Source organism: Lactuca virosa, chromosome 4 (assembly GCF_052849685.1).
Source record: "Lactuca virosa cultivar CGN04683 chromosome 4, Lactuca_virosa_CGN04683_v6, whole genome shotgun sequence".
Lineage (NCBI taxonomy): Eukaryota > Viridiplantae > Streptophyta > Magnoliopsida > Asterales > Asteraceae > Lactuca > Lactuca virosa.
Window position 1 is genome coordinate 300,294,988 of NC_136429.1, and position 27,366 is coordinate 300,322,353.

General features: G+C 37.6%; 1 protein-coding gene across 1 annotated transcript in view; it reads right to left on the reverse strand.

The window, feature by feature from the left end:
- Positions 1 to 897: 897 nt before the first annotated feature.
- The window catches only part of LOC145106013 (demethylepipodophyllotoxin synthase-like), an 89,744-nt gene continuing 63,275 nt past the window's right edge, over positions 898 to 27,366 (reverse strand). The window contains exons 2-4 of the mRNA XM_079043063.1: positions 2,544 to 2,945; positions 1,710 to 2,184; positions 898 to 1,595 (exon numbers count right to left, since the gene is read on the reverse strand). Of these exons, the coding sequence (XP_078899189.1) occupies positions 963 to 1,595; positions 1,710 to 2,184; positions 2,544 to 2,945 (1,510 nt within the window). The 3' untranslated portion in view covers positions 898 to 962. The remainder of the gene's footprint in view (positions 1,596 to 1,709; positions 2,185 to 2,543; positions 2,946 to 27,366) is intronic.

The window sequence follows — 27,366 nt, forward strand, 5'->3', positions numbered from 1 at the left end:
CAACTAATGATGTAGATTGATAGAAAATTGGCTGAAGCATGAACAAAGTGTTGTTGTTGTATTCTCATGGATATGTTTCAATTACCTTGAATTCTACACTTCCCATTCCTCCTCTTAATAAGAAAATGGACTCCTTTCCTTACAGGTCAATTACATTAATTTTGTGATTTTTGTGAAGTAAAGGTATGTTAGATTTTCTGATTTTGGTGAAGTAATGTAGGTTTAATTCTATGATTGTTAAGATTAAATTGAAATTAGAATGCTAGAATTGGTTATGGTTTTCCAAGTACAATGTTTTAATAAGAAAAATGTAAATGTAAATGTTGAAAAACCCTAATTTAAGTTCCAAATTCAGAGAATGCAGCTTCACATCCAGCTTAGTTGAACATCCATTCTTTCAAAAATTGAAAATTTCAAATTCGGTTAGAAGCTTAAGCAGAAGTGAACCTAACCTTGAGCCGGTAGGGCAACAAAATCATCATCATTCATTGTTAATAGAGTTTCTGATGTATTTTTAAAATTTGATTGACTTAGGTCTTTGTACTCCTGAACATCCACAATTTCCTTATTAGTTGTTAAACATATTTTCTAATACACCTTACGGTTGTTTCAATAAGGAAAACACTTCAATATTCTTCCATTATCTACCGGGGTGTCATTATTCATCATAATCATCCATTCATTTAATCTAATTGACAAATATTTTTTGTAACACTATCTTATCGGTACACAACATATATATAAACGAGATGAGTAGAATGCAACCACATGACTTCATTACATAATAATTATCAAGCTTTATTAACTATATAAGTAATAGGAGTATTCTAAAAGCATACTGAAGATCGATCATGTTCCACATTTGCTGTCCAAATTGGGTTATTTTGCTTGCCCCATCATAATTGATGGCTTTATAGAGAATGATAATGGAGTGGGTTTGTAGGCGCTTTGAAATTGGTATATCATGGACCAATATCATACATATTAGAGGATAAACGAGGGCCGAAAAGGACGTCAAGTGGTGTTGCTTTGCCGTTAGTCATACCCATGCTTTCAGTCATATCAACAGGTTCGTTTGATGGTTTCTTGAGCACAAACTGTTGTATCAAACTAGCTAGCGTTAAACCCAAAGCCTGAAGGGCAAATAAAACACTAGGGCACATTCTTCTACCACTACCAAACGGAAGCAATTCATAATGGTTTCCCTTGACATCAATATCCTTGTGACTGGTCAAGAATCTATCAGGCTTGAATTCGTTGGGATCTAACCAGATATTTGGGTCACGTTGCAACTTCCAAAGATTTACCACTAGCCGAGTTCCTTTTGGAATGTTGTAGCCACCCACAATGCAGTTCTCCACTGACTCGTGAGGAACAGAGAGAGGTCCAGCAGGGTATAATCGCAAAGTTTCTTTGATGATGGCATCGACGTAGACTAAGTTCTTCAGGTCTGACTCCTCCACCAATCTGTCCCTTCCAACATGCTCATCAATTTCATCTTGGGCAGTTTCTAACGCTTTTGGGTTGTTGAGCAACAATGCTAAAGCCCACGTTAATGTCATCGATGTCGTGTCTACGCCTGCTACCAGGACTTGCTGTGAACAGGAATTTACACCAATTAAACACTCTTGGATTAGGTTATATAGTTAAAAGACTGAAGAAATATTTAATGTAATCACGAAACAATGAGATAAAAAGGTTGAGTGTACTAGACTTGTCGCTTTGATAACTGTATCATGGTCAAAACCGAGGAAGTCCTCTTTAGAAGCACCTCGAAGAATGGAAATTAGCACATGCATAAAGTCTTGGTTCGCTTCATGTTGCTGTATAGACTTACTCTCCTGTTTGTGCTCCTTTAACCATCGATCAAAGATATTGTCCAAATCCATCCCAGTATTCTTCATCATGTTTTTGTATCCACCCACATCCAACCACTTGAGATAAGGTATAAAATCAACAACCAAAAATGCCCCAAACAACTCAAAGTATTTCCTTGCAACAGCCTGAAATCGAACCCCTTCTTCATCATTTGGTGAAAACCTCTTTCCTGAAACAATCCTAACCATAATGTTTAAAACCAAGTTCCCAAACCATTGACTCATCTCCACCTTTACCATCTGTGACTCTGAACTTTCAGTAAGTTTATTCGCTACCCACCCATCATATAACTCTTTAACGGATGCTCTTGTTAGGAATCGGACCGGGTACACGCAACGGAAACACACTGTCACACACTCTCAAATGAAACGAGAAAATAAAGCAAGAAGAACACAAGAATATTATGTGGTTCGGATTCAGTACAAATCCTACATCCACGGGCCGCAACTAGAGATTTTATTATTGCTAGAAGATTACAGTACAAGTTGGTACATCTTCAAATGAATGATGAATGTTCTATTTATAGGCAAAGAGCCGATGCTTAAGGAAATAAAGAATGGATGCATTCCTTTGCTTTTCCTCCAAATGAGGTGTTCCACATTCCTTTGTCTGCCACTTGCTTTTCCCTTTTTATTGCTTTGTGAGTTGGAAAAGACACCAACTACCCAACAGCTCTAACTTCTGAAGCTGGAGTATGTCCAAGCATCTCAACTCTTCGTTGAGAAAGAACATCCAACACGACCATCTTGCGTACTTTTCGCCAATAGTCCCCATATGGAGCCAGGCCAAACACCGCATAATTATAGGCCATGATTTTTGATGCCTCCGTTTTCGGTCGACTTGCAAAAGCCTTGTCGTTGGTAGTAAAGCAGTCCTTAGCAATCTCTGCATCACTTACCACCAAAGCTTGATGAACACCAAGCTTAATGGTGAAAATAGGGCCATGTTTTTCTGCCATGTCACCTAAAACCTTGTGAGGTAGATCAGGCCCACCTAAAAGGTATAAGTGTCCGATTATCGGCCATGCCCCTTTTGCTTGTGGTGGTTTTTGGTTCTTTAACCTCTTTCTGTGGAGGATATGAAGTAATAAACGGTGTAAAGACCCAGCCCGACTGAGAGCGAAAATTATCCCTGTCTATCAGAAACCTAGCGTCGCTATACCCCACCACTCTCAAGTCATCACTCCAAACGAGGGTAAGGACCCAGTCCTTAGTCCTCCGCAGGTACTTGAGAATGTTCTTTACCGCAGTCCAGTGAGCCTTGCTCGGATTCCCCTGATATCTGTTGACCATGCTCAAAGCAAAAGCCACATCAGGACGAGTACAAGTCATAGCATACATGATCGAGCCAACAACGGAAGCATATAGTATTCGAATTATCTTAGCTATCTCAGCCTCTGTACTCGGACTCTGAGCTTTACTCAGTTTGGCATTGCTCAGGATCGGTAAGTCACCTTTCTTGGAATCTTGCATGCTGAATCTTTTCAGCACCTTATCCAAGTAGGTACTCTGACTAAGTCCAATTAGTCTCTTACTCCTATCTCTCAATATCCTTATCCCAAGAACATAGGCAGCTTCTCCGAGGTCCTTCATAGCGAAACACTTCCCAAGTCAGGACTTAACCTCCTGCAAGGTTGGGATGTCAATTCCTATGAATAGTATGTCATCCACATACAATACCAAAAAGCTAACTATGCTCCCACTAGCTTTGACATATACACAAGAATCATCCTTGCTTCTCGAGAAGCCAAACTCTTTGGCTTTCTCATCGAAACAAAGATTCCATCTACGAGATGCTTGTTTCGATCCATAAATGGATTTCTCAAGGTTACACACTCTATTATGGTACTTTGCATCGACAAAACCCTCTGCCTGACTCATGTAAACATCCTCAGCCAACTTTCCATTAAGGAAAGCAGTTTTGACATCCATTTTCCATATTTCATAATAATGAAATGCAGCAATGGCTAGCATAACCCTAATAGACTTAATCTTCGCCACTGGTGAGAAGGTCTCATCATAGTCAACTCCAGGAGTTTGAGTAAAGCCCTTTGCAACCAGCCGCGCCTTATAAGTGTGTACTTTCCCATCCATGTCGGTCTTCTTCTTGAAGATCCATTTGCCCCCGACTGTCTTACGACCCGATACATTGTCAACCAAGTTCCAAACTTGTTTATCATACATGGACTGAATTTTGCTGTCCATAGCCTCTTTCCATTTAGCAGACTCGGGGCCTGCCATGGCTTCCTTGTAGTTGTTAGGTTCATCCAAATTTATCAGTGTGCTATCATTGATAAATGTATCACCCTCATATGTTATATGAAAACCATATAACACAGGTGGAACACTAACTCTACTGGAACGCCTCAGAGCTACAGACTCGTCAATCGGCTCAACAGGAGTTTCCTCCTCAGGTTGATCGCTAGTGTTTGAGGTTCCTTGACCGCTTGACTCTTGAAGTTCTTCAAGGTGAATTTGCCTCCCACTATCTCCTTGGCCTATGATCTATCTCTCTCGTGAAAGACACCTCTCCTTGCAATGAAGACAACATTGTCACTCGGTCTGTAGAAGAGATAACCAAAGGATTTATGCACGTAGCCGATGAAAATACACCGCTCACTCTGATGTTCGAGCTTGTCGTGAGTCTCGCTCCTCACGAAAGCCTCTCAACCCCAAACCTTGATGTGGTCTAATGTGGGATCCTTCCTAGTCCACATCTCGTGAGGTGTTTTGGCAACCTTCTTGGTAGGGACTAGATTCAGGATATGGGCGGTAGTCTCTAAGGCATACCCCCAGAATGAGATTGGTAATGAAGCTCGACTCATCATGGAACGAACCATGTACAACAAGGTTCGATTGCGCCTCTTAGCCACACCATTAGGCTGTGGTGTCCTAGGTGGCGTCAACTGTGAAACAATTCCACATTCCTTAAGATAGTCAAGGAACTCGATACTAAGATACTCACCAGCTCGATCGGATCGGAGCATCTTTATCTTCCTGCCCAATTGATTCTCCACTTCCTGTTTAAACTCTTTGAATTTCTCAAAGGTTTTTGACTTATCCTTGATTAAGTTGACTTATGCTTGATTAAGTAGACATAGCCATATCTACCGTAATCATCAGTAAAAGTCACATAGAAGCTGTTAGCATCCCTTGTGGCGGTTCTGAAGGGCCCACACACATCAGTGTGTGTGAGATCCAACAAACCCTCACCCCTCTCACAAGTACCAGTGAAGGGTGATTTAGTCATCTTTCCATGTAAGCAATATTCGCAAGTGTGATCCGACCTTAAGTCAAATGGCTCCAAAACTCCAGCCTTTTGGAGTTGGCGTATGCACTTCTTGCTGACATGTCCAAGACGACAATGCCACAAGCATGCTTTATCCAATTCATTGGAAGAATCGATATGCAACACATCATATCCTAAGTTGTCTACAACATTCACAGTTTCATATACACCATTACAAGGTAATGCTTTAAAATAAAAAACATCATTATAATAAGCATTTATTGCACCAATTTCATTATCAAACGAAAATGTGAAACCTTGTTTGTACAAACCATGAAAGGAAATAATATTTCTTGCCATATCAGACGAGTAGAAACAATTATTCAAATCTATTCCTAATCCACTACTAATGAATATAGAGTAAACTCCAATCTTGGTGATAGGTGAAACCTTCCTATTCCTCGTGATCAAGTTTATCTTCCCGTGCTCCACATCCTTACTTCCTTTTAGGCCCTGCACATCAGAACAAATGTGAAATCCACAACCTGTGTCAAGAACCCAAGAGTTAGAATGTGATGAGTGTTTAGATAGAATAGTAAAAATACATGCATGGGTGGGTTTAGCCTTCCCATCCTTAACATATTTCAAGTATTTGGGGCAACTTTGCTTTCAGTGCCCTTTTTCATGACAGTAGAAATACTCTGCTTCTTTAGGAATGGAAATGGGAGCAGCAGAACCAGCCTTGGTCCCACTTGAAGAGGATCCATCAAGAGACTTTCCCTTGCTGCTCTTTGAGGGAGCCTTCCTCTTCTTCCCTTTCCCTTGTCTGATTTCCAGAACAGGGGTGGTGGTAGGATTAGTAACAACCGATTTACCTTTGACACCACTTTCGGCAGTCCTCAAAAGCCCTTGAAGTTTGCTAAGTGTGACCTCCTCCTTGTTCATATGATAGGTCGTACGGAACTGATCATAACATGGAGGTAAGGAGAGTAAAATGATATCTATAGCCAACTCCTCAGGGAAGTTCACATTCAACTTTAGCAATCGTTCCACAAACCTTTGCATTTTCTGCAAGTGGCTTGTGATGGGTTCACCATCCTTCATCCTAGTTGTTATCATGGAAGAGATGGTTTCATACCTCTCTTGACGAGCACTCTGATGGTATCTTTCCACCAGGTCCTGGTGCATCTCAAAATGGTAGAAGTTCTTATAGGACTTTTGGAGTTCAGCTGACATAGTGGCAAGCATGATACAAGCTACCTTGGTGGCATCCTTCTCATGTGCCCTAAACTTAGAAATCTCCTCAGGAGTAGCAGAAGACTCATTGATTTCCTTTAGCTTATTTTCTAGGACATATTCCTTGTCCTTATAGCGAGTGACCATCCTGATGTTCCTTATCCAGTCATTGAAGTTGGAACCATCAATGATGACTCTCCCACAAAGGTTCATGAGAGAAAAAGAGCCGGTAGGGTTTGAGCCAGAAGCCGTGTTGGAAGACATCTGAAAAGAAAGAAAGACAAGTGTAGATTAGATAAAGAGTCCTTAATAAAACACCCAAATGAAATATTAAGTCTAGGACCCAACACAATATCTTACAAATTGGAAGAGGGATGTCGTAATTCAACTTGCAAAATATTTGAAGGTAGGTAAATGAAGATTTACCAATTTTCACCATGAAAAACGAAATTGTTATTAAGTTTTAATTGAATTGAAACTCCTAGATCCTTTGAGATTCATTGAACAATTCAATGGCATGTTTAAATCTCGGTTATGCCCTTCAGGTTTGTGACTGGGATACCGAGGATCACAAACAAGGTGTGAATAACCATGCAAAATGTGCTTGGTACTCTCGACTTTATCACCCAATCAATGTGCCGGTTAACCACACACGCTCCATTGATCTTATAATAAACATCGAAACACCCTTTTCCATCCGTACTAGTCCAAGTTAATGTGCCGGTTAACCACACATGCTCCATCAACGACTTGGTAAGGTACAAAGTGCAATTTTCATGGATTAGCATCAATTTCACATTTTCCTAAAGTAACTAAGATTGGGAATTTAATAAAACATTTAGTTACTTTATTATCATTATACTTAATGAGAATTATAGTCGTATCCTACCCGTTTGGCTAACAACCCTCCACCAGTCAAGGAAGCGGTGGGTGAGAGTGGACACCCATTAAACTACCATTTTATAGGCAGTAACCTTATACCCCCCTTATAGACCGACTTTGTGAATGAGGCCTAGTAACGGTAAGACTGACTTGATCTTATAATAATATATATATATATATATATATATATATATATATATATATATATATATATTATTAACTTATAATAATATAAAGTATAGGGGTTGAATTTGAAACATTTAAAATTCTAGGGTTTGGAATTAAAGTATTCTAAAGTGACTTTACAAATTCCAAAACTCGAGGGCAAATTTTGAAACTTGTCAAACCTTTTCAAGTTCATAACCTATGAGTTTTAATGCCTCTTAATGAAGTGACTTTTCATTTTCCATAACTTGAGGACAAGTTATGGAGCACATCAAAGGCCATTAAGATCATCAATTAAACTAACAAGCTTTTCAAGTAATGTCCATGATCTAAATTAAACCCATATCAACAAGACAATTCAAATCAAACAAATTTAATGTAATTAGCCTAACCATAAACTAATACAAAACATGAAACAATGACAATTATCTTTTAAATTGGATTAGCTTGATCATTACCACATCAAAAACAGGTTTATAATTTAAAAAATAGTTTTGGGTAATGATCCTAGTCCAATTCCAGTCTTAAAACTCGAAAATCTGCATTTTGGAGCACCAACTCGTCGAGTGCATGAACTGACTCGGCGAGTTGGTTCGTTTTTAAGGGTGACTCGTTGAGCCTGTCTGTGGACTCGGCGATTCCACTGTCCAGAAAGCAGAAAAACAATTTTTGAAGCAATTGAAACCAAGTAGCATCAAGTATAATTAAAAACAAGCCTAGTCTCTGATACCACTGATGAGTTTTTAGCATTCTAACACTCCTAAGGTGTGCATGCAACCCTAGAAACCTTGGATCTATGTTTTCTCTATTATACATGTAAACTTTCATTTTTCCAAGGTTTCATCCTAACTAGCATACCATGAAGTATATGTAATACAAAATCTAGTAGAATGACATATCTTTTCTTGTAGCTTGATTCCTTAAGCCTTTAAAAGTCTAGCACCCCAAGTGTGATGCCTCAAATGCTTCACACAACACCACCAACAATTGGAATAACTTGAGAGAAGTATAGTTGCACTTAAAAATCGGCTAGCCCTCTTTCCTTTCACTTAAGTCTGATTTTGGTAGCTATGGGGTCCTTTATATAGTGTGACACAACTAGGGTTACACCATGCAAAACCTAATGTGCATGACTTTCCACATTCCTCATACTCCGTGGGTTTTAACCTTCATCGAGTATCCATGCGTCACTACATGGGTTTAGCCCAACATAATGGATTATGGATCATAAGCCCACTATGTAAGAATGAATGATTTACACAATCAATCCCCATTTATTTAATTAGTCTCTTATGATCACAAAATTAATTCCAAACTAATTCTTGATCAATACTAATTAAATAATATGATTTCATATTAATATATTAGAACTAATAATATATTAATATATCATAAATATCCTCTTCTCAAAAGTCGATCCCTCGGATTATTCTGGTGTTATGCAACCCAAATGGACCATGCTACTCTCTGGTCAATTACATACCAATTATAGTTATGAGCTTAGACACTAAATCCAACAGTAACATGCCGTGAGGACGCTGATGCTCCGCCTTGACCTGACGACAGGTCAAGAACCTCTCGTCTACCCAAGCCACATCCCTCTTCATAAAGCGTCACAAATAATCCCTCTTCAAATCCAAATACATCTTGGTGGCTCCCGGGTGGATCAAGAATCTCGATCGATGAGCCTCCTCCATCAGAATACGTCGAGCTCCGCCTGTATAAGGCACCCAAATCCGCCCTAGAAAAGTCATAAGGCCCCGACCATTAGTATCAAACTCAGAATCGTACCCAATCACTAGCTCTCTCTTACGGTTCTCTGGTCTCATGTCCTCCACCTGGGCCTCTCCAATGGTATCTAGGACTGGAGTCATCACCGTCATCCTCATGCACACATCTCGGATTGGAGTACTCGCTGCTGTGCTACTCAGAGCATCGACTACCACATTAGCCTTGCCACGGTGATACAATATCTCACAATAATAGTTTTTCACCACATCCAACAACCTCCTCTTTCTCATATTCAGATTGGGCTGATCCATAATGTATTTCAGGCTGTTATGGTTCGTATATATGGTACGCTGGACACCATAGAGATAGTGGCGCCAGATCTTGAGGGCGGACACCACCGACCCTAACTCTAAATCGTGGGTGGGATACCTCTTCTCATGAGGCTTCAACTGCCTTGATGCATACGCTATCACATGTCCCCTCTGTTGGATTAATGTCTAAGTCCATAACTATATTTGGTATGTACTTGACCCGACCCGGCATGGTCGATTTGGGTTGCACTTCACCGGCACAATTTATATGGATAGTCTTTTGAGAATAGTATATTTATGATTTATATTAATATATTATAAGTTCTAATATATTAATATGGAATCAGATTATTTAATTAGTATTGATCAATAATTAATTTAGAATTAATTAAGTGATAAAAAAGAACTAATTAAATATGGACTCTTATATATATGGAATGGGCCAAGTTCATTTAGGTTGGGCTAAGCTTTCATGGATGGTCCATGGAGCTTTTTGTTGGATTAGTGTCTAAGTCCATAACTATTTTGGTATGTACTTGACCCGATGGTGCATGGTCCTTTTGGGTTGCCTTCACCAAAGCAACTTGATAGGATGAATTATGGAGAGAAAGGATTAATTATGATTTATTAATATATTATGAGAATAATATATTAAAGGAGAAATCATATTATTTAATTAATATTAGTCAAGAATTAATTGATAATTAATTTTGTGGCTAAAAGAGATTAATTAAACTTAAGGGACTGGAACTGTAATTATAAGATAATTGCATTTGGGCTATGGATCACCTTGGAATAATAGGTTGGACGAATTCTATGGGGAAACCCATTAGAAATCGCCCAAGGGATACTCTAAAAGGGTCCATGGGCTGCTTAGGTCTTAAGCAGTCAGATTAGGGTTTCCTAGTTGAAAACCCTAATAGCCTACATGTATATATAGTACCCTTAAGCCCCAAAAACGTGGCTAAGAGTTCCACTAGGGTTTTTGGACGTTTTGGGCAGCCTCCTCTCTCTTCATTCTTCATCCTCTTGCACTTGGTGTTTGTGAGCCAGTAGAGGAGTGACACTTGTGACTCTAAGCTTTCTAAAGCCATTACAAGGAGGATTTGAGATTGTTATTGCTATATAACAATTAAGGTATGATCTAAACCCTAATTCATATGTTAATATTGATTATCACATGCTAGATCTAGGGTTTATAGTCTTGGATGAATGCATGTACAATAGAGAAACCTAGATCCAAGCATTAGGGTTTGTATGAGCACATAGGATGTTCTTATGGCTTAAACCCATCCGTGGTATCAGAGCCTTGATTGGTTTCTATTGTATTGATGCCTTGGTTATTTGTTCAAGCTTCAAAATCGATTTTTTGGCTCCCTGACTGATGAACTCGGCGAGTTCCAATGTGGACTCGGCGAGTTGCTCCAACTCGGCGAGTCCATAGAGGAACTCGGCGAGTTCGAGCGTCAGTAAGAGCAGATTTCGGGATTTCTTGCTATTTTGCTTGAGGATACTTGCCTTAATTGTTTTGGGTCTTTAATATTCGAATTTTATCTTATATTTGAGAATATCCTTGATTAAACAAAAGATAATTACCAATTGATTAGATAATAACTTCCTTATATGATTAAAGATTAATTATTTGTATTAATTGGGTAACTTATCTTGCAAGAATTTGAAATTAGGTCAAATTTAGATAATCATTAAATTAATTGTTTAATTTAAATTATTTGCTATTTGATCCTTGTGTTTTTGAAATGTTTCAAATACTTGCCCTCAAGTTTTGGAATTTAAATTTTGATTAAAAGGTTTGATTTGAAATATTTAAATTCTAAACCCTAATGTTTTGAAATGTTTCAAAACTTGCCCTCAAGTTTTGGAATTTAAAAGTTGATTAAAAGTTTAATTCAGAAATGTTAGATTCTAAAACCCTAGTATTGTTTTTGAAAAGTTCAAATCACACCCTTATGGTTTTATTAAATTAATTAAGTGTATAATTAAAAGATAGTTAATAAATCCATAGTGATATGGTTTACATTTAATTAAATTAAAAGTATGTTTTATTAAATTAGACCACCTAGTATTTTAAAAGTGTAAAATACACCCTATACTATATATAACATTAAAAGTCTAGTATTATATATATGTATGAGTAAACAGTCAGTCTTACCGTTAGTAGGCCTCATTCACGAAGCTAATCTATAAGGGGTGTTTAAGGAAATTGCCTATAAAATGGCGATTGAATGGGTATCCACTCTTACCCACCGCACTCTTGACTAGTGGAGGGTCGTTAGCCGAACGGGTAGGATAGGGCAAACCCTTTCCATTAAAACTATAATGAAGTATTAAGTAACTAAGTGCTTATACAAAATTCCCAATCTTAGTTACTTTAGACAAAAGTGAATTGATGCAATTCCATGAAATTACACTTTGTGCCCTTGCGAAGACATTAGTGGAGCGTGCGTGGCTAACCGGCACACTAAATGGTACTAAGCAAAGGTAGAAAAGGGTGACTCATTGTTTGTCATAGTTCGGTGGAGCGTGTGTGGTTAACCGGCACATCGAATAGGTGACTGTAACATTGGGGGCACCATGTAAGTTTGCATGGTTATTCACACCCTGTTTTGTGATCCTCGACATCCCAATCACAAATCGAGGGGCATATCGAGATTTAAACATGCCATTGAAATGTTCAATGAATCTCAAAAGATCTAGGAATTTTCAATAGATTTAAAACTTAAATTTCTTTTTCGTTTTTCATGGTGGAAATTAGTGAATCGTCATTCACTTACCTTCAAACGTTCTGCAATTTGGGTTACGGCATCCCTCTCCCAAGTTGTAGAGTATTGTGTTGGGTCCTAGCCTTAATATCTCATTTGCGTGATTTATTAAGGACTCAATCAATCAACTAACTTGAATTTTTCTCCCGTTTTGTAGATGTCAAAGTATGACAACTATGGTCTTCCCAAATCCCGTGGAACAAGCTTTTCACATGAAGATGATATTCCACGATTCGATAGAGGAACACGAGATCATGCTTCACTTCCTCCACCTCCTCCTATTGTTCTCCCTAACCCACAAGTTCAAAAGGTTGAAAAGTTAAAACTCACTCAAGCCCTTTTGGCAAGTAAACATGAAGAAGGAAAGTCAGTGTGTGCACACGTCCTAGAGATGAAGTCGCACATTGATAAGTTAAGAATGTTGGGGTCTATTGTCTGTGAGGAGCTGGCTGTTGACTGGGTTCTTCAGTCACTTCCTGACTCATATAGTGAGTTCGTAAGAGAGTACTATATGATGAACCACGACGTAACCCTCATCGATCTCACCTATATGCTTATTGCTGCTGAATCAGCAATGATTTGGCGCACTGGACAAGCAAAGTTGATTGGTGGATCTGCCTTCCAGACCTCTATGGATATAGACAATGGCAACGAAAGGCATGCCATGATCGAAAAGTTTGATCATAAGAGAAAGGTAAAGTCAGAAGTAGTTCCGTGTGTTGTTCCAAAAGAGTCAATTTGCTTTTATTGCCAAGAGAAGGGGCATTGGAGACGAAGCTGCCCTATTTACCTAAGAGATCTAAGAGATGGGAGAGTCAAAACATATGGCTCTACTTTAGGTAAAATCCATTAACTAACTCTTTTAAGTTCTTATTCTAGATTCTTAATACATAATGTGATAAGATTACATTTCGATGTCTTGTAGGATCGAAGAAAAGAGAGGAATCTTAAGGGAAGAAGTGAGCGGAATCTAATCGTGAAGAAATGGATTTCGATCGCATTACTTGAAGATTAGAATCTTAAGCTACTACTTGGAGTTAGAATAGATTGCTTAGGAATATTTAACAACATAGTTTTTCAGTTGAATTGCATTGTAAGGACAAGTTTTTCCGCAATAATATAAATTTTGATTTTATATTATTTATTTATCCTTGCAATGGCGTGTATGAAAAATTGATGTAAGTTTCTATTATTAGCAATAATGGATTTGATTCTTAATTATGTTATTTGTGGAAAGGTCAAGAATTTACCAAATAGGGAAAGTTTCTCATCGCCCAAGTTTCAATTGGACAGAAACTTGGAATCATACAACTTGGTTGCATAATGAATGAGAAATTTCATATTTGGAAATTAGACTAATTCATTGACAAAGTGTCAAGTGAAGGACTAGGAGATCGAGTACACAAGGTTGTGTGTTGATCAAGTCCACCACAAGAGTAACAAAGATATTCGTCATGATTTACTAAGGTTAAGTAAATATGATTATACTTATGAGATTAAGTGTAATTCTCAATTGATTGAAAGAGTTTCAATAAATAGCAGAACGAATAAGAAGAATCTAGTAGGCAGAAAGATAAAAGTTTCTCTATTCTAAGAAGAAGGGAGAGTACCTTTTTATTATGTTTTATGATAGGTCTTAATGATTAAGAACCATATCTCAATTGATCCTCTAAGTGAGTCTTAGTGCAATTGAATGTCTGAGAAGAGGAATCAAGAATTGAAGAAATGGTTAAATCAAGAAGTCAATCATACTTCGTTCCAAAACCGAGTCTTAGAGTTAAGATTGTGAATTGAGTGACAAGTCTTAAGAAGGTTTATAACATTCATCAAATGTGAAATTTGAAAAGGTTTTCTTATTCTTGCACAATTGGAAAGTTGTGATGTCTTGGATAAGACAAAGACCAACTAGGGCCAATTTATGAAGTGTTTTGTCTTGATAAAAACTACACTAACTCTTGAATATTTGTTTGTCGAGAAATGTTTATTGACAAAAGAATCTTATATGTCAAGGAGTCAGTGGGAGTCTTAATGGTCTTGAAAAGTTTCAAGAACTAATCGAGAATAAACCTTATCGATCATCACTAGCACACGACTTGAGGTTTACAACCTATCGTGTAGACATTATTTTTTTTTCTGTGCCATTCCAATTAAGTTAATTATGCATGTGAGTTTTATGAATAATGAGTAATCAGTATGGTGATAAATAAAAGTGTTTATTTATATTCATAGGGTTTGATACCATATTTGATTCATTTATTCTTGTGTTTCACTTTGCATGTTTTGACTTCCAGAATAACTAAGTCGCTCTTCCTGAATGATTAAGTTATTCAAACCATCCACAGTCGGTCATATGTTGGAAGTAGATATGAATCAAGACTGTCATGGGTTGGTTTGTAGAGGTCCAAGTTGGTGTACAAAGTGGTGCTACAACACTCATGAGTGCTCATAAGTTCTGAGTATTGAATTCAACCCGCGCTCATTTGAATCACTTCATGGATTTTATCACGAGTGATCATGAGACGATAATATCTTATATTCTTCAAACCTAGAGATATGAGTTGTTACTATGAGTTGGTTATACATTGATTGCACGAAAAAGCATTTGGTAACTCGATGTTATAAAACGTGCCTTTGTGTATGATTCAACAAGTAGTAAAACAAGCCATATGAGTCGAAGTTTATCCATTCCTTTTACCTTCGAGATAAAAACGATATCTGTGGGCCCCTCGATGATTTAGTGATGACACATGTGAGTGCTTGGCCAAGCCAGGACTGATTTGATTTGTTCAATCAGTCAGTCATCATAAATCGAAAATCGGGAAACAACAAATGGACAGAAAGAATGATTATAATCCATGTCTCAGTCCATATGATATCTAGAATGGAGGAATATATGATCCCTTATCTAATGGACAAGTCATTGACAAGGTCAAAGTTCGACAGCGGCTTTAAGAGCTACGATTGCCAGTTAGGTTTTGAAGTCATACTCAATAATAATTTTAGACTTATCCAAGTGGGAGACTGTTGGATTAATGTCTAAGTCCATAACTATATTTGGTATGTACTTGAAACGACCCGGCATGGTCCATTTGGGTTGCACTTCACCGGCACAATTTATATGGATAGTCTTTTGAGAATAGTATATTTATGATTTATATTAATATATTATAAGTTCTAATATATTAATATGGAATCATATTATTTAATTAGTTTTGATCAAGAATTAACTTAGAATTAATTAAGTGATCAAAAAGAACTAATTAAATATGGACTCTTATATATATGGAATGGGCCAAGTTCATTTAGGTTGGGCTAAGCTTTCATGGATGGTCCATGGAGCTTTTAACCCATGGATCCTATGTAAATGAAAGGTCATGGGTATTAGGGTTTACATGGATGTAACCCTAATCCTCCATAATATATAAAAGGGGTCCTTGGCTCACAAAATTGGCACAAGTGTGTGAAAATAAGAGTGGGCCGATTTTAGTGTGCATACATATTCTCTCAAGTTCTTCCAAGGTGTTTTGGTGATTTGTGATTCCATTTGAGGCTTCTACACTATTGGGGCTAAGCTCTTAAAGCTTGAAGACATCAAGCTACATCAAAAGGTATGTCATCTAACTAGAACTTTGTAGTATAGGTGCTTCATAATATGCTAGTTAGGATGAAACCTTGGAATAGTTAATATTTGCATGTATAATAGAGAAAACATAGATCCAAGGTTTATAGGGTTACATGTAAACCATAGGAGTGTTAGAATGCTCAAAACCCAACACCCTCTGCATCAACATGGCTCCCATCCTTCATATAGATGCATCACAGTAAAATACGAAGTCCTCCACTTCCTCGGGAAGGGCAAATACTAGAGCATCGCACAATCTCTGGCGAAGAGTCTAGAATGAGGCTTGCTGCTCGGGCCCCCAGGCAAAAGTTGTTGGATTAATGTCTAAGTCCATAACTATATTTGGTATGTACTTGACCCGACCCGGCATGGTCCATTTGGGTTGCACTTCACCGGCACAATTTATATGGATAGTCTTTTGAGAATAGTATATTTATGATTTATATTAATATATTATAAGTTCTAATATATTAATATGAAATCATATTATTTAATTAGTATTGATCAAGAATTAATTTAGAATTTTATTAAGTGATAAAAAAGAACTAATTAAATATGGACTCTTATATATATGGAATGGGCCAAGTTCATTTAGGTTGGGCTAAGCTTTCATGGATGGTCCATGGAGCTTTTAACCCATGGATCCTATGTAAATGAAAGGTCATGGGTATTAGGGTTTACATGGATGTAACCCTAATCCTCCATAATATATAAAGGGGTCCTTGGCTCACAAAATTGGAACAAGTGTGTGAAAATAAGAGTGGACCGATTTTAGTGTGCATACATATTCTCTCAAGTTCTTCCAAGGTGTTTTGGTGATTTGTGATTCCATTTGAGGCTTCCACACTATTGGGGCTAAGCTCTTAAAGCTTGAAGATATCAAGCTACATCAAAAGGTGTGTCATCTAACTAGAACTTTGTAGTATAGGTGCTTCATAATATGCTAGTTAGGATGAAACCTTGGAATAGTTAATACTTGCATGTATAATAGAGAAAACATAGATCCAAGGTTTATAGGGTTGCATGTACACCATAGGAGTGTTAGAATGCTCAAAACCCAACAGTGGTATCAGAGCCAAGTTGTTTTCTGTTATATTGATGCAAATGTTTTATTTTCAAGTTGGAAAAAAAAGGAAAAAAAACATGACGTTTGTCAGATTTTAAGATAATTACTTGTTTTGTGAAAAACGAATTATTTGTAAAAATTGAATCATTTGTTATATGAGTTGAATTAGGTCAAATTTAGTAAAAGATAAAATGATATGATTATTTTATTAGTTTTAAAAGTTTGATCAAAATGTTTTAAGGAGTTACATATTTTGTCATAAAATTATGGAGCTCAAAAGTTTTTTTTTAAAGTTGTGATCTTAAGGGTTTTTGAAACTTCCATAAGTTATGGATATGAAAGTTTTTTTTTTTTTTAAAAAAAATTTGATTCAATGTTTTTATGGAGTTAAAAAATTTGGTGTTAATGTTTTAAAGAATTCCATAACCTGTTCTTAAGTTATGGAACATGGAAAGTTTCATCATAAAACACCATTAATTCCATAAGTTATGGAATCCAAAGGTTTTCAAGAATTACAAAACTTGCCTCAAGTTTTGGAATTTGAGAAAAGTTTTTTATGAAAAAAAAAGAATTGAATTCTAAAACTCTTGGGTTCATAACTTAAACAAATAATTAAATGGTTTTAATTTTGAGTTTAATAATTGGAATTATGATGTTTTGTTGAATAATTCAAATTAACTCTTATGGACTTTATTAATAGTTAATTAAAGCGTTTAATTAAAAGAGTATTATTAATCCATAAATATATGGTTTGAGTTTAATTAAATTAAAAGTCTAGTTTAATTAATAGATTAAACCACCAAGTATTTTAAATGTCTAAAATACACCCTTATACTATTATAATATTAAAAGTTTAATATATTATATGTATAAGAGCAAGTCGTCTTACCATTAGTAGGCCTCATTCACGAAGCCGGTCTATAAGGGGGGTATAAGGTTATTGCCTATAAAATGGTAGTTTAATGGGTGTCCACTCTCACTCACCGCTTCCTTGACCGGTGGAGGGTCGTTAGCCGAACAGGTAGGACAAGGACTATAATTCTCCCTTCATTAAAAGTATTAATGATAAATACTAAGTAACTAAACCTTTTATTAATTCCCAATCTTAGTTACTTAGGAAAATGTGAATAAGGTGCTAATCCATGAAATTACACTTTGCACTTTGTTTAAACCGTTAGTGGAGCGTGTGTGGTTAACCGGCACACTAACCTGGATTTAACAAAGTAGGCAAAGGGTAACTTAATATTTATCATAGTATCGGTGGAGCTCGTGTGGTTAACCGGCACATCGATTGTAGAGGAGGGTACCAATTATATTTGCATGGTTACTTCACACCTTGTTTTATGATCCTCGGCATCCCAGTCACAAAACCTGAAGGGAACACTCGAGATTGAAACATGTCATTGAAAAGTTCAATGAATCTCATAAGATCTAGGAGTTTCAAATCCAAGTAAAAAAACCTAATTAAATTATTTCGTTTTTCATGGTGGAAATTGGTAAATCGTCATTTACCTACCTTCAACTATTTTATTACTCGGATTACGGCATCCCTCTTCCAGTTATAAATAGGTTGTTGGATCCTAGCCTTAATATTTCATATTGGGTGTTATATTAAGGACTTTAAATCAACTATCTTGAATATCTCCCAAAAGATGTCGAGTTCAGACATCTATGATCTTCCCAAATCTCTTGGAACTTTACTTCCTCCACCTCCTCCAATTATTCTCCCTAACCCACAATTTCAAGGTCACTCAAGCCCTAATGGCAAGCAAGGTCTATGTGTGATCACATCTTAGAGATGAAGTCACATATTGACAAGCCGGGAGAGTTGGGTTTCAAAGTCTTGAGAAAGTTGGACGTTCAATCACTTTCTAAGTCACATAGTGAGTTCCTTTGGGACTACTATGATACAGACTATGACATGAACCTTATTGATCATATCTATTTGCTTGGTGCTGCTGAATCAACAATGATTTGGAACGATAGTGAAGCTAATTTGATTATAAGATCAACTTCCCAAAAACTTTATGGACAGTGACAATGGTGACACTGGAAATCCAAAAAAAGCATTCACTTCCCAATGGAAATGGATTGGCCATAGTCAACCCGGTTGACCAATGGTAAAGAGAAAGGCTAAGTCTGAGATAGTCCCATTACCAAAGGGTCCATATGTTTATTTGACAAAGGAAGGGGCATTGATTGCAAAGCTGCCAAATTTACCTAAGGATGTTAAAGTCAATAAGTTTGACTCTACATCAGGTAGAGCCCATTATATAACTCTGTTAAGTTCTATTCTGAGATCCTCATTACATGATGTGACTGGATCACATGTTGATGTTTTAGGAATCAAAGAATAGAGAGAAATCTTAAAGGAAGTATATGCTGATTCTGATCGCGAAGGTGGATTTCGATCGCATCAGAATTTTGAGGAGTTGCTTAAGAAGTTATGATATATTGCTAAGGAATAGATAACAACAATTTTCCATGTGGATTGTAAGGATAAGTTTTTCCGCAAAGTTTTAAAATAAAAGAAAATTGTTTAATTTTGTTTATTTGAAGTATCCTTACAATGTCATTTGTGGAAGATTGTTGCTTATATGATTCCACTGACAGCAATATTGGAAAATGGATTTGATTCTTTCATTTGTGGTAGTGTCTAAATTTACCAAATCAGGAAAGTTCCTCATCACCCAAGTTTCAATTGGACCGAAACTTGGAATCATGCAAGTTGAATAGTATGATGAATGAGAACTTTCAAGCATTGGAAAATCAAGACTAATTACTTGTTCACATGGATGTGTGAGTCAAGTGAAGGACTAAAGGGATCGAGTACACATTCATGTGCACTGTTCATGTCCACCACAAAGCTCGTTAACACTATTTGATTTACTAAAGTTTAGTAAATATGGTTATACTTTCAAGTTTCAGTATAATTCTGAAACATTGGAAAAGTCTCAATGTATGGCAGAACGAATGGGAAGAATCAAATTAGGCAGAAAGATAAAAGTTTCTCAATTCTGAAAAGATGGGAGAGTACTTTAGTATCATGTTTGTGATCATCTTAATGATTTAGAAATCATATCACAATTAGTCCTCTAAAGGTCTTCTTAGTGCATTCTTATGACTAAGAAGAGGAGTCATGAATTGTTGAAATGGTTAGATCAGGAAGATGAGTCATACTTCGTTCCAAAACAATTCTTAGAGTCATACTCCAAGATTGTAACTTGAGTGACATATCTTAAAGAAAGGTTTAAAACACTTGTCAAATGTAAGAGTAAAAGTGTCCTACTCTTGTACATTTGAAATTGGTAAGTTGTGATGTTTTGGATAAAACAAAGACCAACTAAGGCCAATTGTGTGAAGTGTTTGTCTTGATAAAGAATCCGCACTATCTCTTGAATTTTTGGCAAGATAGTCTTATATGTCAAGAGGATAGTGGGAGTCTTAAAGATCCTAAAAAGAATTTCAAGAACTAATCAAGAATAAAACCTGAGGTTCTTCACTAGCACACGACTTGAGGTTTATAACCTATCGTGTTGACATATTCTGTGCCCATTCCAGTTAAAGTTGGCTTTGCATAGGAGTTCTGAAAGTTCTCAATTGGTTGCATAACAACTTGGAAGCAATGGCAGGCCCTGTACTGCCAGGTGGCAAGAAGTTAAGATTGCATAAGTTCAGTCCATATGAGTTTGGATTTGTCATTATCCTTGTCTTGTGACTATGGTTTTGACGATTCACATGGATAAGAACACATAAACCATAAAATCTAAGGGTCATAAGGTTTCTCACCGATTCATGAAAATGATGGTGAGGAAACACTTCCACCAAGTAGATTTGAGGCAAATGGCAAAAGGTCTAAACAATTGAGACTATGATTACGACATCCCTTTTCATAGTTCTGAAATTGTTTAGACACACATGCATGCTATCTAAGGAAAGGTGTATGATTTTGATAATGTTTTATCAAAGCATCTCGTATCAGAAATCTGAACTTTGGTAAGAAAGTCAATAAAGTATTGATTTCTAGAGGTCCAGCTGATTTCTAAGTACATGTCAAAGCTAGTGGGAGCATAAGTGTTATGCTAATAATCATCATGTAAGTGGGAGCATGATAATTATTGTTAGTGTTGCAAGTTAGCAATGTTAATTATAGAAAACAAAAGTTTCAATTCGTGAGGCTGCAGGGATTGAAAAAGTTGTTTTGCTATAATTAAGGGAGAGGATATACTTCATTTCAGTTCTAAAGGCTTAGATTGAGACCATAATCATCTTTAGTCAAGAATATATATATGAATTTCATGTTGGATTGGTTCAACTTAAGGAAATTCTATATATTGCGTTCTCAAAATTCGATTATGATTACGACATCCCTCTTCATAGTCAAATTTTGAAAACATGGCAAATAAAAATATTGTAGCAAAAGACTGGTCTAGAATCATGTCTTTATGTGAGACATCATGAATCGTGTACCATTTGCTTTGGGTACAGGATCGATCTCATGTGCTATAATATGTGACAACCCGAAATTTTCATTTGTATAATTTGCACAGTCAAACACTTCAAATATTAGATAAAAACATTTCAGTACATTTTTGGCCGGATTTAAGCCCATTTGGTGTTTTAATTTATTTTTCGTCAAACGATTTAATAAAAGCAAGTGACGTAATTAGTGGCGTGTAATAAACCGGACAACCCGACACCTTAGCTAGGTGTTCACGGCCAAACATGGGGTCTTTGGGCCGTAAACACCCTTCTCTCCAAGAACTCATGCATATAGCATGAGTTTACCCCTTGTCCTCACTTTTTACCACCTTCCACTCAAGAACACAAGTTTTTCTCTCAAGTATCATCATCTTCTTCTTCCAAATCCGCCCAAAAATGTAAGTTTTCTTCCTAGATCCTTTTAAACAACACTTAATCTAGTGTTTCTTCACCTTCTCATCCAAAGGATTCCGATTTTTACATAGATCTTCAAAGAATCTTCAAATCTTCAAGAACACCGAGAATACATTTGCGTTTTTGGGTCCTAAAACACCTCTACAAGCTTCCTATTAGTAAGTATACTTCATCTCACTAGTTATTGGCTTAGTATTCATGGATTAAGCACCCAAAAACCCCAAGAACATGGGTTTACGGTTTTGGAACAATCCAAAACCGTAAACACCCCAAAGAAGGGTTTTGAAGCCCCAAACTCCTTCCAATGCTTGAGTAATGAACTAAGGACTTACAAGCATGAACTAGGAACCCAAAAAACGTGTAAGGATGAGACAAACATGAGTTTACGGTTTGGGAAGGCCTCCCAAAACCGTAAACACCTTCTAAGAATGTTTAAGTGCCTTAAAAACCTTCCTATGCTTGTGTAAGTGACTAGAATCTTGCATGCATAGCCTAGAACCACTAATACACAAGAGAAATGAACCAACATGAGTTTACGACCGTAAACTCATGTGTTTACGGTCGTAAACTCCCAAGGGAGTGGTCCAAGGACCGTAAACTCCAAGAAGTGTCCATCTCTAGCCCCAATCACTTCCTATGCCATGGATTCGAGTCTAGCATAATTCCTTGAGTAGTTTAAGACCTTTGAACACCCAATGGCACCATTACCATGAGTTTACGGCCGTAAACACATGGGGACAATGGTCCAGAAACCGTAGACACACTTAAGTGTAACCAATTGAAGTGTAAACTCCATAGTGAGGCCATACACTCCTTAGATGCAATCTTTAGCACTCCTTGCACTTGAAACAAAGTGTCTTCATACATTAGAGTGTCTTTACTTACCTAATTAGTGATTAAATAACTAATTAGATACATTTATGTAGCACTACATGTTACATAGGATCCGTGTGTGTGTTCAAGTCCTCACTTGACACCTAGCATCCTACCCGACACTTCCATCCACTTCACTCATTGCAGGTGAGTTCATACCCCTTAATTAACCTTTTAAATGTTTTTAAATGCTTTTATGGGGGGGAATACAAGTTGAATCAAATAAGTTATAGTATCAATCACATGTGATTTATAACTTGCAACCAAAAAGGATTTTCTATATTTGCAACTGCTTTGTCAACCAAACTGTTTCAAATGATTATCAAATTCATTTGTATGTTAAATTGTTATAAAACTATTTCCAAACTCTTTTAAACTCTTTTTATTCTCAAAAAATGTCTACACTAATATATTTATATAAGTAAGATTTGAAGGACTTAGGACTAATATCTCATCTTATTTCCTGTTCTTGTTTGATTGTGGGCTTAGGGTATTTTGTTATTAGTCTGACTTTCGTTGAATTCTTAAGTTATATATCTTATATATTTGTGTCAGATATAAAAAGTTTTCATATCAGTTTCAATACCTTTGTGTATCAAAGCCATGCAACCAACCTTACTATTTAACTATAATATGTATAGTTAAGGATTACTACTCGTGTAAACTATTACAATGGTACCTACCAGAGTCCGAACAGTTATGAGTCAATACATGTTAAACACTATAAAAAGAGAATACTATATACTATACAAGAGAACACTCTATACACTATACCAGAAAGTACATTATACATTATACAAAGAGAACATACTACAACAGAATGTGACATACTATCTATCGATACGACACTTCACTGTGCTATCACCGTGTAACCAGAGTCTCCTGGAGGGAGAGCGGGCATTATGTGTATAGATCTATACGGGACAGACACTCCCACATCCCGACTGCTAGCTACAGTCCGAGCCGACTAGGCCCAGGGGTGACAAAATGTCACATTTCTACAGATGACTCGGAGGGTCATCAGGGATTTGATCGTCAATCAGCATGGTTACATACAAGTTCACATTTCGACCTTTAATTAATACATTAAGAATTAAAGGCAAAACAGACTCCCCGAGGTGTATTGTACATTTAATACTACCTGGAGTCTGCATTTTCATTTCATTAGCTGGCAGTGATACTGCTGGGGTAAAACACTATTTTCCCAATTACGTTACATGAATGAAGTCTAAAACTATATTTTCCTACTAATAGTTGCTCTGGGAAAACTTTTACATTTTCAAAGGATCAAACATACATACAACCGGGTCTTGGTAGAAGACCACTTTTACTGGAAAACATAGGGTTTCCCTAGGGAGCATACTATTTTCCAACATTGAGATCAATTATTATACTACATGGTTGTAATCATTTTTATACAAGCAATGACACTAAATACTCATGAACTCACCAGCTTTATGCTGATACTCGCTTTCAAAATAACTTGTATTCTCAGGTTATCAGTAGACAGGTACAGATGCAACTTTTGAGAAGATGGAGCACATACAAGACTCCTCTTTATTTTGATTATACTTTTGGTGTCTAACAAACTGTATAGAACACACTTGTATTATAATTATTATATTAATGCAATGGATGTTGTTGCTGGTCTTTACTATTATACATCGTTATGATACTGTACATGACGTCCTCCACCCCAGAACGTATTCCGCCGTTCTCGGTTTTGGGGTGGGACAGATTGGTATCAGAGCCAGGTTTATAGTGAATCAAGTATATCAACCCATAAAAGATATACGAACTATAAACACATCCGGATTAAAACACTCTGAGCAAGAATATATACTATTAAATAAGAAAATATTTAACTAAGTATATATATACATCCATTCACACTAAGGGTCAGTATCATACTAGAACAAAACAAAAGTATTAAGATTGTTGAACAACACAATTAGGCTTAGAGACATATATTCAAATCTGGGAGGATGTAGCCTGATCAACTACATTTACCTAGGAGTGACTAGCCGGTGCCTAAGAGTGGTTGTGGTGTTGCAACAAGTCTAAAAACTTACCAACACTACTACAAGAACATTTGAACAAGAATACTATAGGAGTATTCTGCATTTCCTGTAATTTACATATGTGAGAACTAAAAAGGTCGTTACTAGTAGGGCAATAGTTGCTAAGTGGATACACTACAGTTACGTGTGACTAAGACGCTATAGACTTAGAATCTGTGATCTTTGCTTTACTTCTTGTTCCTTGTTTGGTTGTGGATTTAGAGTTAGGGTCACTTATTCGAAGGTCTATCCTGTCTCGATTACATGTAATTGGTATGCATTATGCAAGTATTGGGTCGACTAATAACGATCATCTTATAAGTATCTTAGGATTAGTACGTCTACTAACTATCTTCTCTCCATTCTCGCATAAATACAATGGCTGATTCAAGGGTAACCCAGAGAGGGGTGCCCGTCGCCAGCAGAAGATTATCTACTCATCCTCTCTCTTCCTAAGAAGAATAACCTTCCTCTTCAATACCTCTGTCTCACCTGTCTGTAAAACATTCTCGACTTTGAAAGTACTATAACTAGCCCTCTAAACTGTCAACATTCTCCTGATGGTTTGATGTAAGACCAATTGTTAGGTCGTTTTTCCTGAACTCATTTTACATCAGTAATACCAGTAATATTGGCAGTTGTCTAATCTATTTGGAAGTTCATGCTCTTGTGTTTTCTTACTCTATTGATATGCATCCATCTAATTGTTGGACTATGGCGATTTATTCCATGAGACACTCTCATCATACTTACAATTGATTCTCACTGTTGTCATCATCTTTAAAAACTTTTCAGTAAAAGATGCCTCCTCGCAAGCGTCCTACCAGACGCATGCCTGTGGATCAAACACCACCACCACCTCCCCCACCGCAGTTCGACCCGGTGATGTTTCAAGCAGCTGTGACTGCAGCTGTGACCGCCGCGCTGGCGCAAGTCAACTCTGGTGGTGTTAATGGAACGGGAACTGGCACAAACTCCAGCCATGGTGAAATCCACCCACGTGCACGAGAGTGCACCTATAAGGATTTCATCAGCTGCAAACCTACTTACTTCAATGGAACCGGAGGGATCCTTGCACTGGCCTAATGGATTGAGAGAACCGAAGCGATCTTCGAAATGTGCTCATGCCCCGAAGGAAGCAAGATAAAATTTGCTGCTTGCACCTTCACCCAAAGGGCCTTGACGTGGTGGAATGGCCATGTCAAATCACTCTCCTTGGTCGCAGCCAACGCCATGGGCTCGGACACACTGAAGGACCTCATGACGAGGGAGTACTGCCCGAGTGGCGAAATTCAGAAACTTGAGCAGGAACTCTGGAACCTCAAAATGCAGGGTTCTGACATCGTAGCCTATACGGCCAGGTTCTGCGACTGGGTTGCTCTGTGCCCAAACATGGTGCCCACCGAAAGCAAGAAAATCGAACGATACATCTGGGGATTAGTACCCCCATATCGAGGGAATGTTCTAGCATCACAACCTGCGACCTTTGACAGTGCCAAGGAATTGGCCCAGAGGTTGATTGATCATGAAGTCCCTTACACTCCATCAACAACCACTACAACTACCTCTGCACCAACCCACACATACAACAACAAAAGGAAGCGTGGGGACCGAAGGAAGGGCAAATCAAACCAATCCTTTTCCAATAACCAACAATCAGTGGCTGTCCATGCTGTCACTACTCCTGCTGCCCCTGTACCTGCCAAAACTTATGCAGGAAGCTTACCCAAGTGCAATAAGTGCTCTTTCCATCATAACGGCCCCTTCCGTGAAATGCACGACACTAACTGTGACCGGAAGGGCCATACCGCCCGGTTTTGCAGAGCACCTCCCAAACCCATTTCCCAAATCCCCAGTTCGGGAGCAAGGCAAGCCTGCTATGGCTGTGGCGAAGTCGGACATTTCAAAAGAAACTGTCCAAAGGCTGGAAACACGGGAGGAGCGGGTAGACTACTTGCTATTGGCCATAATGAGGCTGTAGCAGACACCACCGTAGTCACGGGTACGTTCCTTCTCGATAACTCTTATTCTTGTATCCTATTCGATAGTGGGGTAGAAAGAAGTTTCGTAAATCAAAACTTTAAACACTTACTCAAACAAACACCGCGATCACTGAAAGAAACATTCGTCGTAGAAATGGCTAAAGGCAAGACGGAAAGTTCTAACGAAATCTACATAGGTTGTACCCTCACGCTAGATAATCATTCGTTTCCTATCGACCTCATACCAGTAGCAATCAAGAGCTTCGATGTCATCATAGGCATCGACTGGATGAGTCTCCATCGTACCGACATCTTGTGCTTCGACAAGGCCATCCGTCTGAATCTACCCAACAACGAAACCTTGATGATCTACGGAGACAAACCCAGTACGAGCCTTCATATCATCTCGAGCATTCAAGCCCAGAAGTACCTGTGTAAGGAATATCGTGCATTCTTGGCACATGTTGTAGATACGAACCAGAAAACGAAGGACCTGAAGGATCTTCCCGTAGTACGCGATTTCCCCGACGTCTTCCCTGAAGAACTACCGGGTTTACCTCCACAACGTCAAGTCGAGTTCCGAATCGACTTAATCCCAGGAGCGACCCCCGTAGCCAAGGCGCCCTACCGTTTAGCGCCTGCTGAGATGCAAGAAC